At 36.8% G+C, this 14,386-nt stretch overlaps 1 protein-coding gene across 5 annotated transcripts in view; it reads left to right on the forward strand.

The window, feature by feature from the left end:
* Window positions 1-14,386, forward strand: part of Ash2l (ASH2 like, histone lysine methyltransferase complex subunit) — a 35,066-nt gene that overhangs the window by 5,745 nt on the left and 14,935 nt on the right. For 4 of the 5 annotated variants that reach the window (XM_048792805.1, XM_048792804.1, XM_048792806.1 and 1 more), the window contains exons 4-11: window positions 1,169-1,257; window positions 1,536-1,630; window positions 5,298-5,393; window positions 6,025-6,120; window positions 9,551-9,626; window positions 10,348-10,365; window positions 12,565-12,658; window positions 13,590-13,807. In XM_048792805.1, coding sequence (XP_048648762.1) covers window positions 1,169-1,257; window positions 1,536-1,630; window positions 5,298-5,393; window positions 6,025-6,120; window positions 9,551-9,626; window positions 10,348-10,365; window positions 12,565-12,658; window positions 13,590-13,807 — 782 coding nt within the window. The remainder of the gene's footprint in view (window positions 1-1,168; window positions 1,258-1,535; window positions 1,631-5,297; window positions 5,394-6,024; window positions 6,121-9,550; window positions 9,627-10,347; window positions 10,366-12,564; window positions 12,659-13,589; window positions 13,808-14,386) is intronic. The other variant, XM_015501266.2, reaches the window with a different exon arrangement.

The following is a 14,386-nucleotide window of genomic DNA, read 5'->3' on the forward strand; positions in this document are numbered from 1 at the left end:
TTTTTTTTTTTTTTTTGGTACTGAAGACCAAAACCAGAGTACTCTACCACTGAGTTATGTCCCCACCTCTTTTTATTTTTTGAGACTGATTCTCACTAAATTGCCCAGGCCATCTCAAACTTCTGATCCTCCCACCTTAGCCTCCTGAGTCACTGGGATTACAGGCCTAGAACTTCAGTTAAGCATTATGATAAACTCAATTATAGAAGGCATAGCTTCACACTAAAGATACATAGTTATTTTAAAACAAAAACAATTAGGTTTCAGAGAAACTTTTTTTTTTTTTCATATCCTGGACACATCCTGTCCTAAACAGACTTCTTTATGCCCCTTTGCCCCCTCCTCCTAACTTGAATTTTCTCATCCCTACCTGTAGTTCATCTGTCCAAAAATCACTCATCTTTTCAAATTCAGTTCTTAAACCGTCCTTGACAAATTTTTCTAATTCCTAAACCTGAGTGTACTACTTGGGTCCTTCGAACTCTTATGGACTATATTATCATATGTAGAATTCAACTGGTAATTAAGCAGATGTTTTGTGATTGTTGTCTGCCTGAAAAATCTTTTCATAATTCTGTCTGCCCTTTCCAGTGATGTTATTGACACTTTAAAGAACTATGTCTTAGACTACTTTGTCTTCTGCAGCTGGTCTGGTGAACTCTTGATGTGCTCAAAAAAAGATATCTAACATGGACAAGGTGCCAGTTAGAACTTTTAGGTGCTGCATTGTCCACTGTGGTAGATAATGTTTTATTTATTTTCCTGATATTTGTAGAAAATACAATCCTCATTTCTTTGTCGATTATTACTTTGCATTTTTTTTTTTAATTGCTGTTGTTTGTTTGTTGGGACTGGGGATGTAACCCAGGGGCACTTTATCACTGAGGTACTTCCCCAGTCCTTTTTATATTTTTTAAATTTTGAGGCAGGATCTTGCTAAGTGGCTGAGGCTGGCCTTGAACTTTTAATCTTTCTGCTCAGCCTTCCAAGTTCTGGGATTACAATTGTGCACCACCTCACCTGGCCATTTTACATTTTTAAGAGCAATTAATATATTAATATTTTTATATAACTGCACCAAGGAGAAAGAATTCATATTGATTTACGTCTCATAAAGAAATGTGTGTTCAGAAGTTCACTGATGTGTATAATTTGGCTAATTCCACAGATCCTGTCTCCCTTTCATGACCAACTACAGTTTCCATTGCAACGTGTGCCATCATAGTGGAAATACTTATTTCCTCCGGAAGCAAGCAAGTAAGAACAACTCTAGAGTATTTCAAAATGATTGTTCACTGTAAAAGAAAAGGGATCTGGGCTTAGCAGACTCAGAAGACCTTTACATCATAGCTGGTAGAATCCAGTTGCGGTTTAGGTCTGAATAATTGCTGTCACCCATTTTAGATCAAATAATAATTCTGCTTTTTAAAGCTGCTCTAACTCTGATTGTATCTTGTGAACCATTTTGTTGAGTATTCCCTTGGTGACAGAAATGTAATTTTATAGATAGCTTTTTTCCTTTTTGTTTTTTATAGATTTAAAGGAAATGTGCCTTAGTGCTTTGGCCAACCTAACATGGCAGTCTCGAACACAGGATGAACATCCAAAAACAATGTTCTCCAAAGATAAGGTAGAAATGGATTAACATGATTGCAATTATGCCATAGACTCAGATGGGACTTCTAACACTCTTTAACAATAAGTACTTTCTAGCCAGTTTTTATGAGTAAGACTATATAAATTCAGTTGTTACCTTGTTTTTTATTTTATATCATTTACTAATTTCTTAGTATATGCTACTTGGCTTGACTATTAGTATTGTGAATACTTAAATACTTTTGGTTGCCTTACAGAAACAAACAGCTGTCTATTCCATAATAATCAGGTCTGAGGTAAATCTTCTGTGCCTAATTTGGCTTTTGTGGGGTTTTTTGGTACTGGAGATTGAACTCGGGGACATTAACCTTTGTTAATATTTTGCCACATTGCTTTTTCTCTCCATATCTATATTTTCCCCCTAAGCTATATGAGGCAAAATTATAGCTATTATGCTTGACCCAGTATTCTGTTGTAAAAGTACAATGTAGTGATCATAGTAAAAAAATAATAATGTTGATGATGCAGTAATATTATCTAATCTTATTCATGTTTCTCAACATTATTGTTTTCTTAATATTCGTCTTTGTTTCCTCTCTCCAGGGATCTCACCTTCCATTTAGTTATAATTATTTTTTATCTTTAATCTAAGAAGAGATCCTTTACCAGTTTATTTAACTTTTGACAGACAGTGGGGAGGTGTCTGCTCTGACATTTAAAATTTTGAAGGGTCTAGATAATTATTTGGTATGATATTCCTCAGTCTACATTTATCTGATATTTCCTCATGGTTGGCTTCAGGTTGTTTTTATTTATTTATTTTTTGGTACCAGGGATTGAACTCAGGAGCACTCAACCACTGAGCTACAACCCCAGCCCAATTTTGTATTTTTAATAAAGACAGTGTTTCACTGAGTTGTTTAGCGCCTTGCTTTTGCTGAGGCTGGCTTTGAGCTCAAAATCCTCCTGTCTCAGCCTCCTGAGCTGCTAGGATTATTGACGTGTGCCACCATGCCCGCCAGGTTAAATATTTTAGACCAGAATGTTACAGAGGAAATGTGTTTTTCAGTATATCAAATCAGGAGGTGATTATGTGAATGTCTCTATATTATTGTTGCTTAATATCCTTCACAGTTTCCTCTATCCAGGATCCAATTAAGATCACACCTTGGGGCTGGGGATATGGCTCAAGTAGTACTCACCTGGCATGCATGAGTCACTGGGTTCGATCCTCAGCACCATTTTTATTTATAAAAATAAAATAAAGATATTGTGTCCACCTAAAGCTAAAAAATAAATTAAAAAATAAAAAAAGATTACACCTTATAATATGTTTGTCTTTTATCTAAAACAAGTTCTTTACCCATTTATTTTACTTTTGATGAACAATGAAAAGTGTCTACTTTGACATTTAAAATTTTGAAGCATCTAGACAATTGTTTGTGGTGATGCTCGTGTAAACAAATATAGTGATCATAGTAACAAAAATGATATATATATATATCATATATAACTATGTTGCCAGTTATATAGAAGTATAGCACAGTTATGTACAGTACATAATACTTGATAATAAATCACTGTTACTGATTTATGTATTTATTATAGTTTTTATCATAATTTATCTTAATTCATTGATTTATTATGACACTGGGGATTGAACCCAGGGGTGCACTACCCATGAGCTACATCCCCAACCCTTTTTGAGGTAAGGTTTTGCTACATTGTCAAGTTTGCCCTTGAACTTGCAATCGTCTTTGCTCAGCTTTCCAAGTAGCTGAGATTATAGCCACAATGCCCAGATTTTATCGTTATTTTAGAGTATACCACTATTTTGGGATGGAGATGTAGCTCAAGTAGAGAGTGCTTGCCTAGCATGCACAAAGTCCTGGGTTTAATCCCTAGTACTGCCCCCAGCCTTCTCAAAAAGTAGATTGTAAAACAGTATGTTGTGTAAACTGACAGCAGCCTCATGCTTCTGATGCCTACCTAGCCCATTAATTGCCTCATTTTCTCTTATGCTTGACTTAATCTTATATTGTTTGGTTCATGGCACAATTGTCAGGAACAATAACACAGGACTGTATTGTAGTCTGTTATTAGATTTCTTATACATTATCCCAGATTTGATCTATGTAGCTTTATCACACTGACTACTGAAACTTTTTGACATATCCCCATCAGATTGGTTGGTTGGTTGTTTGGTTTGTTTCTTTTTCTTTCTACAAGGGATTGAACCCAGGGGTACTTAACAGTCCCAGACGTTTTTTTTTTTTTAATTTTGTGATAGTCAAGCTAAATTGTTGAGGGCGGCTTTGAACTTGTGATCCTCCAGCCTCATCCTCCCAGGCCACTGGGATTATAGGTGCTAAGGATTGAACCCAGTGCCTCACACATGCTAGGCAAGTGCTCTACCACTGAGCCTCAAACCCAGTCCCTCCTAATCAACTTTTGAATTCTTACATTTGGGAGCAATATATATACTATTTCAGGCTTCCCTTGGACTTTCTCTGATTCAGCCTTTGAAGATATGTTTTCATGTGTTAGCTGATAGTGTGAGACTTTGAAGGTACTCTAATATGGGGAAAATTTGATAGCAGATTAAGGTCAGATATTGTTTGGCGCCACATAAGTAAGATCACATTTAGCAACTGAGAAAATCAAATCTAGAACTGGGTGTGATTGCGCATTCCTGTAACCCAGAGACTCTGGGGACTGAAGCAAGAGGATTGCAAGTTCAAGGCCAGCCTTGGCAATTTAGCAAGACCCTAAGCAACTTGGTGAGACCCTGTCTCAATAAAAAATAAGAGAGGCTGGAGATGTAGTTTAGTGATGGATCACCTGATCCATCTTGTAATTGTAATTGAACTGAGTTCAGTCATTAGTACCACAAAGAATCTTAATCAGATCTTTATACTGTACTTTTACTAGGGATGGAAAGGAGGGAGGTCTGATTGGTGTGAAGTTTCTGAAATTTAAAATTTTATTTGGTGACTTTAGATGTGGGGGTTGTGAAAGAAGAGCAAGGATATCTTTAGGGTGTCAAAGTTTTTTTCTGAGTTATCTATGATAGGTATTAAGAGCAAAGATAGATTCTGCTTTGCATATTTGTGAGGTAATATACAGAGTTGCATATTTTAGTTCCAAAAAGTTTTGATGTCCAGAAGATGTCTCAAGTAAGTAGAAGAAATAGGAGCTCAAGCTGGGTGGGGGGGTGCACACCTATAATCCCAGTGACTCCGGAGGCTGAGATAGTAGAATTATGAGTTCAAAGCCAGCCTCAGCAATTTAGCAAGTTCTGAGCAACTTGGGGAGACCCTATCTCAAAATATAAAAGGGGCTGGGGATGTGACTCAATGGTTAAGCACCCCTGGGCTCAATCCCAGTACCAAATAAATAAGAGCTCAGGAGACAATAATTTGGGAGGCATTTTCCCTTTGATAATCAAGGTAATATGTCAGAATTTTCCCCTCCAACTGGATTATAAGCCTTAATAACTAAGATTTGTGTATACTTGTTTGAAATTTCATAATCTATACCTTGTTTCCAAGCAATTAAATATTTGTTCGCTGATTAAAAAGTTGAACATGAATGTTTCTTTTGATTCTAAGAAGGTCTTGAAAATGCTGTTTTCTCTGTTTTGTGAGCATAACTTTGAAAGCAATTATAAAAGTCTTAATATATTTTATTTTAAAAATTAGGATATTATACCATTTATTGATAAATATTGGGAGTGCATGACAACCAGACAGAGACCTGGGAAAATGACTTGGCCAAATAACATTGTCAAAACAATGGTAAGTAGACTAAAGTTGATTAGACTTGACATTTAGAAAACCACTGTTCTTTGTAACAAATTCTGTTTAGTCTCACTGTGAAATAATGTGATTACTAAGAAAATGTGAGTAATTTTATATTAAATTTTTGAAATTATGAGATTAGGTAATTGTAAATTTTAGTAGTTTTTTCATGTAAACTTTGTGAGTTGCCTGTTTTGTCTTAAGTGAATATCATTCATATTGACAATAATTTCATATAGTGAGACCTTTTGTTCACTGTATTTTTATAAATTTATATTAAAATCGGAGACCATTTTTGTTCTTTGATTTGAAACAAAACAAAAAACTTTGTTCTAAACATTGTCCTTAAAATTAAAGAGAACTCCTGGGGAGAAATCAGTAGCAAGCTGTTGATAGTGCTCATCCCTGGGGAGTGGAAGTATAGGTGAGGCAGAGGGAAGATTGGCTCTCTTTAAGTTTCTCTTTTGTTTGAATTTTTTGATGGTCATGTATTTTCTAATGAGAGGGAAAAACAATATTACCTTTTGGAACTATACCTATTTTCTTTTGGAGTTGGTGATTGATCACCTCTGCCATACTTTAAGTATAAAGTTTCCATTAATAATACTACTGTCCTGTTTTCTTTTAGAGTAAAGAAAGAGATGTATTCTTGGTGAAAGAACACCCTGATCCAGGAAGTAAAGACCCCGAAGAAGATTACCCCAAATTTGGACTTTTGGATCAGGTACATTAATATGCTTCTTGGGGCTGGCGAAGTGGCTCAGTGGTAGAGCACTTGCCTCTCACGAATGAGACCCTGAGTTCATCCTCAGCACCACATAAAAATAAACAAAATGAAGATATTGTGCCCATGTATAACTAAAAAATATTTTAAAAAATATGCTTTTTATTCTCTTTTTAATTTTAAGCCACATAGGTAGGGAATCAGATTTTGTTTATTTATTTGCCACATAACATTGCCAGTATATGCCTATAAAACGTGGACTCCAAATAAATGGTATTTTGTGTGTGTGTATGTGTGGTACTAGGGATTGAACCCAGGGGTGCTCTACTACAGAACTATAACCACCACCCTTTTTGTTTTATTTTTATTTTTTTTTTTCCTGGGAGTACCAGGGATTGAACTCGGGGGCACTCAACAACTGAGCCACATCTCCAGCCCTATTTTGTATTTTATTTAGAGATAGGATGTAACTGAGTTGCTCGCTAAATTACTGAGGCTGGCTTTGAACTCCTGATCCTCCTGCCTCAGCCTCCCAAGTTTTGGGGATTACAGGCATGCACCACTATTTCCAGCCAAATAAACTTTGTTGATACATCTTTTTCTTTTTTTGGTACTAGGGATTGAACTCAGAGGCACTCAACAACAACTGAGCCACATCCCCAGCCTTCTTTTGTATATTATTTTGAGACAGGGTGTCACTGAGCTGCTTAGCACTGCGCCCATTGCTGCTCAGCTTCCTGAGCCACTGGGATTACAGGCATGTGCCATCACATGCAGCATCATTTTTCTTTTTTAACGTTTTGATTTCTTCACATGTATTGCATAAATGCGTGGTTCCAAATTATTTCTGATTTTCCTGCTATCTGAGATTTTGCTCTTGAAAACAATGCTGTAAAGAAAAAATTATTGTGAAAAAGAATTTGTATTGTTTGTTTAGCATAGCAGTAAAAAGAGAATTTTAACTTTTTGTTCAATGGCAGAGATCACATGTGGCAACTAAGTAAGTCAGATCTTTGGGCTGTACTTTCAAGTGTCTGATTTGAAGTGGGATTTTGCTATGTAGCCCAGGTTGGCCTGGCACTCATGGGCTCAGGAAATCATTCTACCTCAATTTTCTTAGTAGCTGTAACTAAAGATTTATTTGCTATCTTTGAAAGTTTGAGTTTTCACATAAATTCAGGTTTTGTCTCTTGTAAAATAAGATCTGAGCATACTAGGCCTGATTTCAATCTCAGTCAGTCGGAGGCTTTCTGATTTGCCATGTACCCTCTACCTCTACTCCAGTTGATTGGTTAATTGCCATTCATCACCATTCTTTTTTTTTTTTTTTTTTAACGGGGTGAGGGGGTGAACCCAGGGGTGCTTTAGTACTGAGCTATATCTCTAGTCTTTTTTTATTTTTCATTTTGTGACAGGATCTCAATAAACTGCTGAGGCTGCCCTCAAACTTGACAATCCTCCTGCCCCATCCTCCCAAATTGCTGGAATTAAAGGCATGTGTGCCACCGTGCCTGGCCCCTCCTTTTTCTTTTTATTCTCTTTTTGTTGTTCTGGAAATTGAACCCAGAGTCTTGCATATGCTAGGCAAGTGCTCTACTACTGAATGTAGCCTCCTTTTTTTGTTGTTATTGTTGTTTTGTTGTTGTTGTTGTTGTTTTTTATTGGTTGTTCAAAACATTACAAAGCTCTTGACATATCATATTTCATACATTTGATTCAAGTGGGTTATGAACTCCCATTTTTACCCCGTATACAGATTGCAGAATCACATCGGTTACACATCCACGTTTTTACATATTGGCATACTAGTGACTGTTGTATTCTGCTATCTTTCCTATCCTCTACTATCCCCCCTCCCCTCCCCTCCCATCTTCTCTCTCTACCCCATCTACTGTAATTCATTTCTCTCCCTTGATTTTTTTTCCCTTTCCCCTCACATCCTCTTATATGTAATTTTGTATAACAATGAGGGTCTTCTTCCATTTCCATGCAATTTCCCTTCTCTCTCCCTTTCCCTCCCACTTCTCATCCCTGTTTAATGTTAATCTTTTTCTCATGCTCTTCCTCCCTGCTCTGTTTTTAGTTGTTCTCCTTATATCAAAGAAGACATTTGGCATTTGTTTTTTAGGGATTGGCTAGCTTCACTTAGCATAATCTGCTCTCATGCCATCCATTTCCCTGCAAATTCCATGATTTTGTCATTTTTTAGTGCTGAGTAATACTACATTGTGTATAAATGCCACATTTTTTAATCCATTCATCTATTGAAGGGCATCTAAGTTGGTTCCACAGTCTAGCTATTGTGAATTGTGCTGCTATGAACATCGATGTAGCAATATCCCTATAGAACACTCTTTTAAGGTCTTCAGGAATAGTCCGAGAAGGCAATAGCTGGGTCAAAATGGTGGTTCCATTCCCAGCTTTNTTCTTCTATTTCTCTCTTTAGGGTTCTGTAGTTTTCATTGTATAAGTCTTTCACCTCTTTTGTTAGGTTGATTCCCAAGTATTTTATTTTTTTTTTTTTGAGGATATTGTGAATGGGGTGGTTTTCCTCATTTCCAGTTCAGAAGATTTGTCGCTGATATACAGGAATGCCTTTGATTTATGCGTGTTGATTTTATATCCTGCTACTTTGCTGAATTCATTTATTAGCTCTAGTAGTTTCTTTGTAGACCCTTTTGTGTCTTCTAGGTATAGGATCATATCATCCGCAAATAGTGATAATTTAAGTTCTTCTTTTCCTATCTTAATGCCTTTAATTTCTTTTGTCTGTCTAATTGCTCTGGCCAGTATTTCGAGAACTATATTGAATAGAAGTGGTGAGAGGGGGCATCCCTGTCTTGTTCCAGATTTTAGAGGGAATGTCTTCAGTTTTTCTCCATTTAGAATGATGCTAGCCTGAGGCTTAGCATATATAGCTTTTACAATGTTGAGGTAAGTTCCTGTTATATCCCTAGTTTTTCTAGTGTTTTGAACATAAAGGGATGCTGTACTTTATCGAAAGCTTTTTCTGCATCTATCAAATAACGTTTATTGATTTCCGTATATTTAACCAGCCTTGCATCTCAGGAATGAATCCTACTTGATCATGGTGCACGATCTTTTTGATATGTTTTTGTATCCGATTTGCCAGAATTTTATTGAGGATTTTTGCATCTAAATTCATTAGGGATATTGGTCTGTAGTTTTCTTTCTTTGAGGTGTCTTTATCTGGTTTGGGAATCAGGGTGATATGGCCTCATAGAATGAATTTGGAAGTTCTCCCTCTTTTTCTACCTCCTGAAATAGATTGTAGAGTATTGGTATTAGTTCTTCTTTAAAGTTCTTGTAAAACTCTGCTGTATATCCATCCGGTCCTGGCCTTTTCTTTTTCTTGGTTGGTAGTCTTTTGATTAGCCTCCTGTTTTAATTTAGATATTTTTCCTTTCAGGATCTTAGTAACATTGGTCCTGCTTATGACAACCAGAAACAAAGTAGTACTGTGTCTACCAGTGGGAATCTAAATGGTAAGTGTTTAAATGTCTTACTGTTGAAATATTTTTAAGCTGTTGAATCTACATGTGTCTAGAGTTGGGCATTCTTTGGGTTTTCTCTTAACCTGTGTATTTACTAAGATCCTTAAAATCTAATTTTTAGGAGCTAGACAAGAATTTTGCAAATGGTGATAGAGGAGAACTTTTTTCAATTTACCTCAGTTTGATCTTATGTGAAGCAAATTTAGTATACCTCAAAGTACAATTTAAAGGTCAGATTTACTGCATTTTTAGTAGACTTCCCATCTGTATCTTCATAACTAACACTTAATTTAGAAGGATTCAGTTGCTCTCCACTCTTTTTTCCGCAATTTAGCTATTACGTAACAAGCTTCCTGTGTCAGTCTTCTAATTTTTCTTGCCTGTAACATAAATATATTCATATATCAATGCTACTGTATGGATCACCTGCTTCAGCATGGTTTTTTTGTTTGGTAACCCATCTAATGGGAAATGCTGTTTATTACTAATGGTATTAATGAGAATTAGGGTGGCTGGAAGGTAGCTAGACTATTCTCTGACACATGGTGTCATAACTTGTCTTCTGGAATGGGAAATCTTAAATATTTAGTCCTTTCTGCAATTATTATATGGGTTGGAAATATCTAGGCGTGTTGTTTATCTTTTTACACCATGTTTTCCTGTTTACTTGTTAAAATTTGACAAATACATGGTGCCACTTCTGTTCTTACAGGTGGAGCCACTTTGGGAGGTGAATTCCTCCTCTGTCTTCTTTCAGCCTCTCAGACTTAAGTATTTTGTGATTTGGAAAATGCTTTTTGCTGAGTTGTGGTAGAAGCTAAAACTAAATAATTTTAAAGCATTGTGAAAGTGGTGGCAGTAGCACTTTAATATGAAATAGTAGTTCCAGTTTAATGTTAGTAATTAAAAGCTTGTATGCTGTCATATTCTGCATAACATGGCCAGAAGTTCCCTTGGTATTACACTTTCTGTTCAGAATAGATCTAAAACTTCTTTCTTAAAATAATTGAAATGGGCTAGGTGTGGTGATGCACACCTATAATCCCAGAGGCTCAGGAGGCTGAGGCAGGAGAATCATGAGTTCAAAGCCAGCCTCAGCAAAAGTGAGGTGCTAAGCAACTCAGTGAGACTTTGTCTCTAAATAAAATACAAAATAGGGCTGGGGTTGTGGCTCAGTGGCCAAGTACCCCTGAGTTCAATCCCCAGTACCCCCACCCCCCAAAAAAATTAAAATGGAAATGACAATGTTTTAAATTTTATTTACTTTTTTATTTTTTAGTTGTTAATGAACCTTTATTTTATTTATTTATATGGGGTGCTGAGAATTGAACCCAGTGCCTCACACATGCTAGGCAAGCACTCTGCCACTGACACCCAACCCCAGTCCTGGAAATGACAATTTTAAAAGCTTAAACCAGGTGTCGTGGTGTATGTTGGTAATCCCAGCTACATGGCAGACTGAGGCAAGAAGATCACAAGCTCAAGGCCAACCTGGGCAACTTAGACCCTGTCTCAAAATAAAAATTTAAAGGAAAAGGGCTAGGGGTGTAGCTCAGTGGTCCAGCACTTGCCTAGCATACATGAGGCCCTGGGTTCACTCCCCAGTACTAGGAGGAGGGGAAAAAACCTTAATGGCTTTTTTGATTGATGATAATGACATTGTAACAGTTTAACATTTAACCTTTTATGAGAAATAGGAATAACATCTACTTTGTTCATAAAAGGAAATTCTGCATTAAGTCTGGTCCTGTGTATGTAGAATATGACCTACCCTCAATGTCTTGATTCTTTTTATTGCAGCAGAACTGCTGATAATTTCCAAGCTTGTCCCAAATTTACATATAGTACTCTATGCAGTTGTTTACGTAAAGGTGTTTTCCTGCAGTTCAAGGACATTTTTTGCAAGAGGGAACAAATAATTGAGAGGAATAATAGAACTGGACAAAAATTACAGAACTGGACAAAATTCCAAAGTACCTGTTTCAGAAATACACAAGGTAATATTCCTTGTGCCCTCAGTATAGAGCTGAATTTTTTGTTTAAAATATATAAATTTATCAGAGCTGGTGGTGTGGCCCGGTGGTAGAGCCCTTACTAGGTTCACTGTTTTTAATCCCCAATACCACCAAAACAAAACAAAACAAAACCATATGTGTGTGTGTGTATATATGTATAAAGTAAATTAAATTATCTGTTAGTATTATTTGCCCATAACTTCACAAGCCAGAGTTGTTTAGCCTGAATTTTATCCATGCACTTGTGCAATCTGAAACATTGACAAATGAGTATGTAACTAAAAATTGCCTACTGAATTTAAAGCCTCCGTATTGTGTCATGTACAATCATAATGTCTAGCAGCACTGGAGAGAAACACCTTTTTAGCACTTCTGTTTCTGTTTTCCATGTTTGATGTACTTTTGTTTTCTTAGATACTCAAGTGCTTTAGCAAATATTGTGCATTTATTATGTTTATGAAATATATTGTGCAGTTCAAGCAAGTGAACATTGACCTAAAGTGAGGATATTTTCATTATAGATATTTGTATTGATTTGGGAGGTGGGAGGGAAACATCCACGCAATTGTTTTCATTCTTTTTAGCTGTAGGTGCTTGGAATCTGAATGAGTGCAAATACATTTGTGTTACATCCTCAAAGTATACTAGTATTTTCAGTTTTTTAAGAAAGGAAGGTTGAAGATGTAACACAGGTATCATTAGTGCTAGGTTCATTTGAGATTACTGACAAAACCCAGTGTTCTGGGCTGTGAGACACCTCAGCAGATTGTTCCAGGAGCGTGAAAGCCAATATGCTTTCAGGAAGGAAATCCTCCTGTGGTGTTACACAAATGCACATTGGGTGTGTCAGTCCCTATCCACATTGCTGCTTCCATTGCAGCTCTGTTGAAAGTGATCTTGCCTTCTATTCAAAGGGGGAATTGCAGCAGGAAGCAGTGGAAAAGGAAGAGGAGCTAAGCGCAAACAGCAGGATGGAGGAACTACAGGGACTACCAAGAAGGCCCGGAGGTGGGGAGATCACTGCCCCACCCACCACCTTTTGAATATTTGGTGCTGCCAGAGTCCACCATAGGGAACCATTTTCCATTGCTCAAGTGTCTAATGCTGAAAACCTGTCTTTTTTTTTTTTTTTTTTTAAGCCTTGAATACTTTGGAAGGGCAAAATAATCCCACACTAGGTATGCTATTTTATGAACTTGTTACTACAGAAAGGGAGCCCAGGCAGCATCTTCTGGTGATAAGCCTGGGAAATCACATTCCCTTATGGCACCTTGAGAAAGCTTGGATGGAGGAGAGGGAATGAAAACAACTAAATGCAAACTCCTTAACTTTATGCCTCTTACCTCTCATGTCTCTTCCCTTCCCTTTGTCTAATGTTGAAGCAGTAGAATCCAGATCACTTCTTATTTAGACTGGCAATAGATAATAAGTGCTCATATCTGAGCTTCTGTCCATTAGTTTATAATAATAACTGAAGGAACCCACACTAAATCACTCCCCCTTTCTCCCCTAATAATATGTACTGGCCAAATTTTGTAAACAACAAAGAGTTTATGGTTAAGAATCACCAGGTGTGGTCAGTCCCTGACAAATCACTTGCCATTCCCTATAGATTATAAGTAATGTAACCAAAACCATTTTGCCAAATAAAGCTAATCCCTTTAATTTCCCTATTTTGCCTCCAGAGGGCAGGATGGTCTAAGTTATGAAAATTAATTTTGATTCCTGTGTTCCAGCTAAGATCTAAAAAAACCAGAGGCCTTTATTACAGAGTAGAATGCTGTTGAACTACAGCAGTTTTACTTTCTTTTTCTTTTTTGATACGGTGTGTAACTATGTTGGCCAGGCTGGTATAGAACTTTCAGTTCTCCTACCTCAGCCTCACAAGTACCTGAGATTACAGGCATGTGACATCAAATTTTATTTTTCCTTTCTGCAGTGACCCTTTGTTTTCTGCTCAGCGTCTTCCCCCTCATGGCTACCCTCTGGAGCACCCCTTCAACAAAGATGGCTATCGGTATATTCTAGCTGAGCCTGATCCCCATGCTCCTGACCCTGAGAAACTTGAACTTGACTGCTGGGCAGGAAAACCTATTCCTGGAGATCTTTACAGAGCCTGCTTGTATGAACGGGTTTTGTTAGCCCTGCATGATCGAGGTATGTAAGGTATTAATGATCATATAAACTCAGGGCTGCTATGAACTGCTGTCACCTGCTTTGCCCAGTCTAGGATTAAATACACATCTCAGTTTGTTACCAGTACCCTACCCCTCATCTTTAACTAGACCCAGCCAGGATGTACAGGAATAATTTCCATCTCTGTCCTTTTCTTTCTTTCTTTTTTCTTTTTTTAAAATAAGTTCTAGCCTTTTTATACATCTTTTTTTTTTTTTTTAATTATTTTTTAACTGATTTTTAAACTTAAAGTTGCAAAAAAAAGATACAGAGAATTTCTCTTTCAACTATCTCCTAATGGTAACATTCAATCCTAGCACAGTTAATCAAAATAGGAAATTAACATTTGTAAATACTACAAATTGATCTTCCCTTATCCAAAAACCCCAAATTCTCTGAAATCTGGAACCTTTTGATTGCCAACATGAAGCTCAAAAAGTTTTGGATTTCAGGGGCTAGGGATGTAGCTCACTTGGTAGAGTGCCTACCTTGCATGCACAAGGCCCTGGGTTTAATCCCCAGCACTACCGCATACCCAAAAAAAAAAAAAAAAAAAAAAAA

Source organism: Marmota marmota, unplaced genomic scaffold (assembly GCF_001458135.2).
Source record: "Marmota marmota marmota unplaced genomic scaffold, marMar, whole genome shotgun sequence".
Taxonomy (NCBI): Eukaryota; Metazoa; Chordata; class Mammalia; order Rodentia; family Sciuridae; genus Marmota; species Marmota marmota.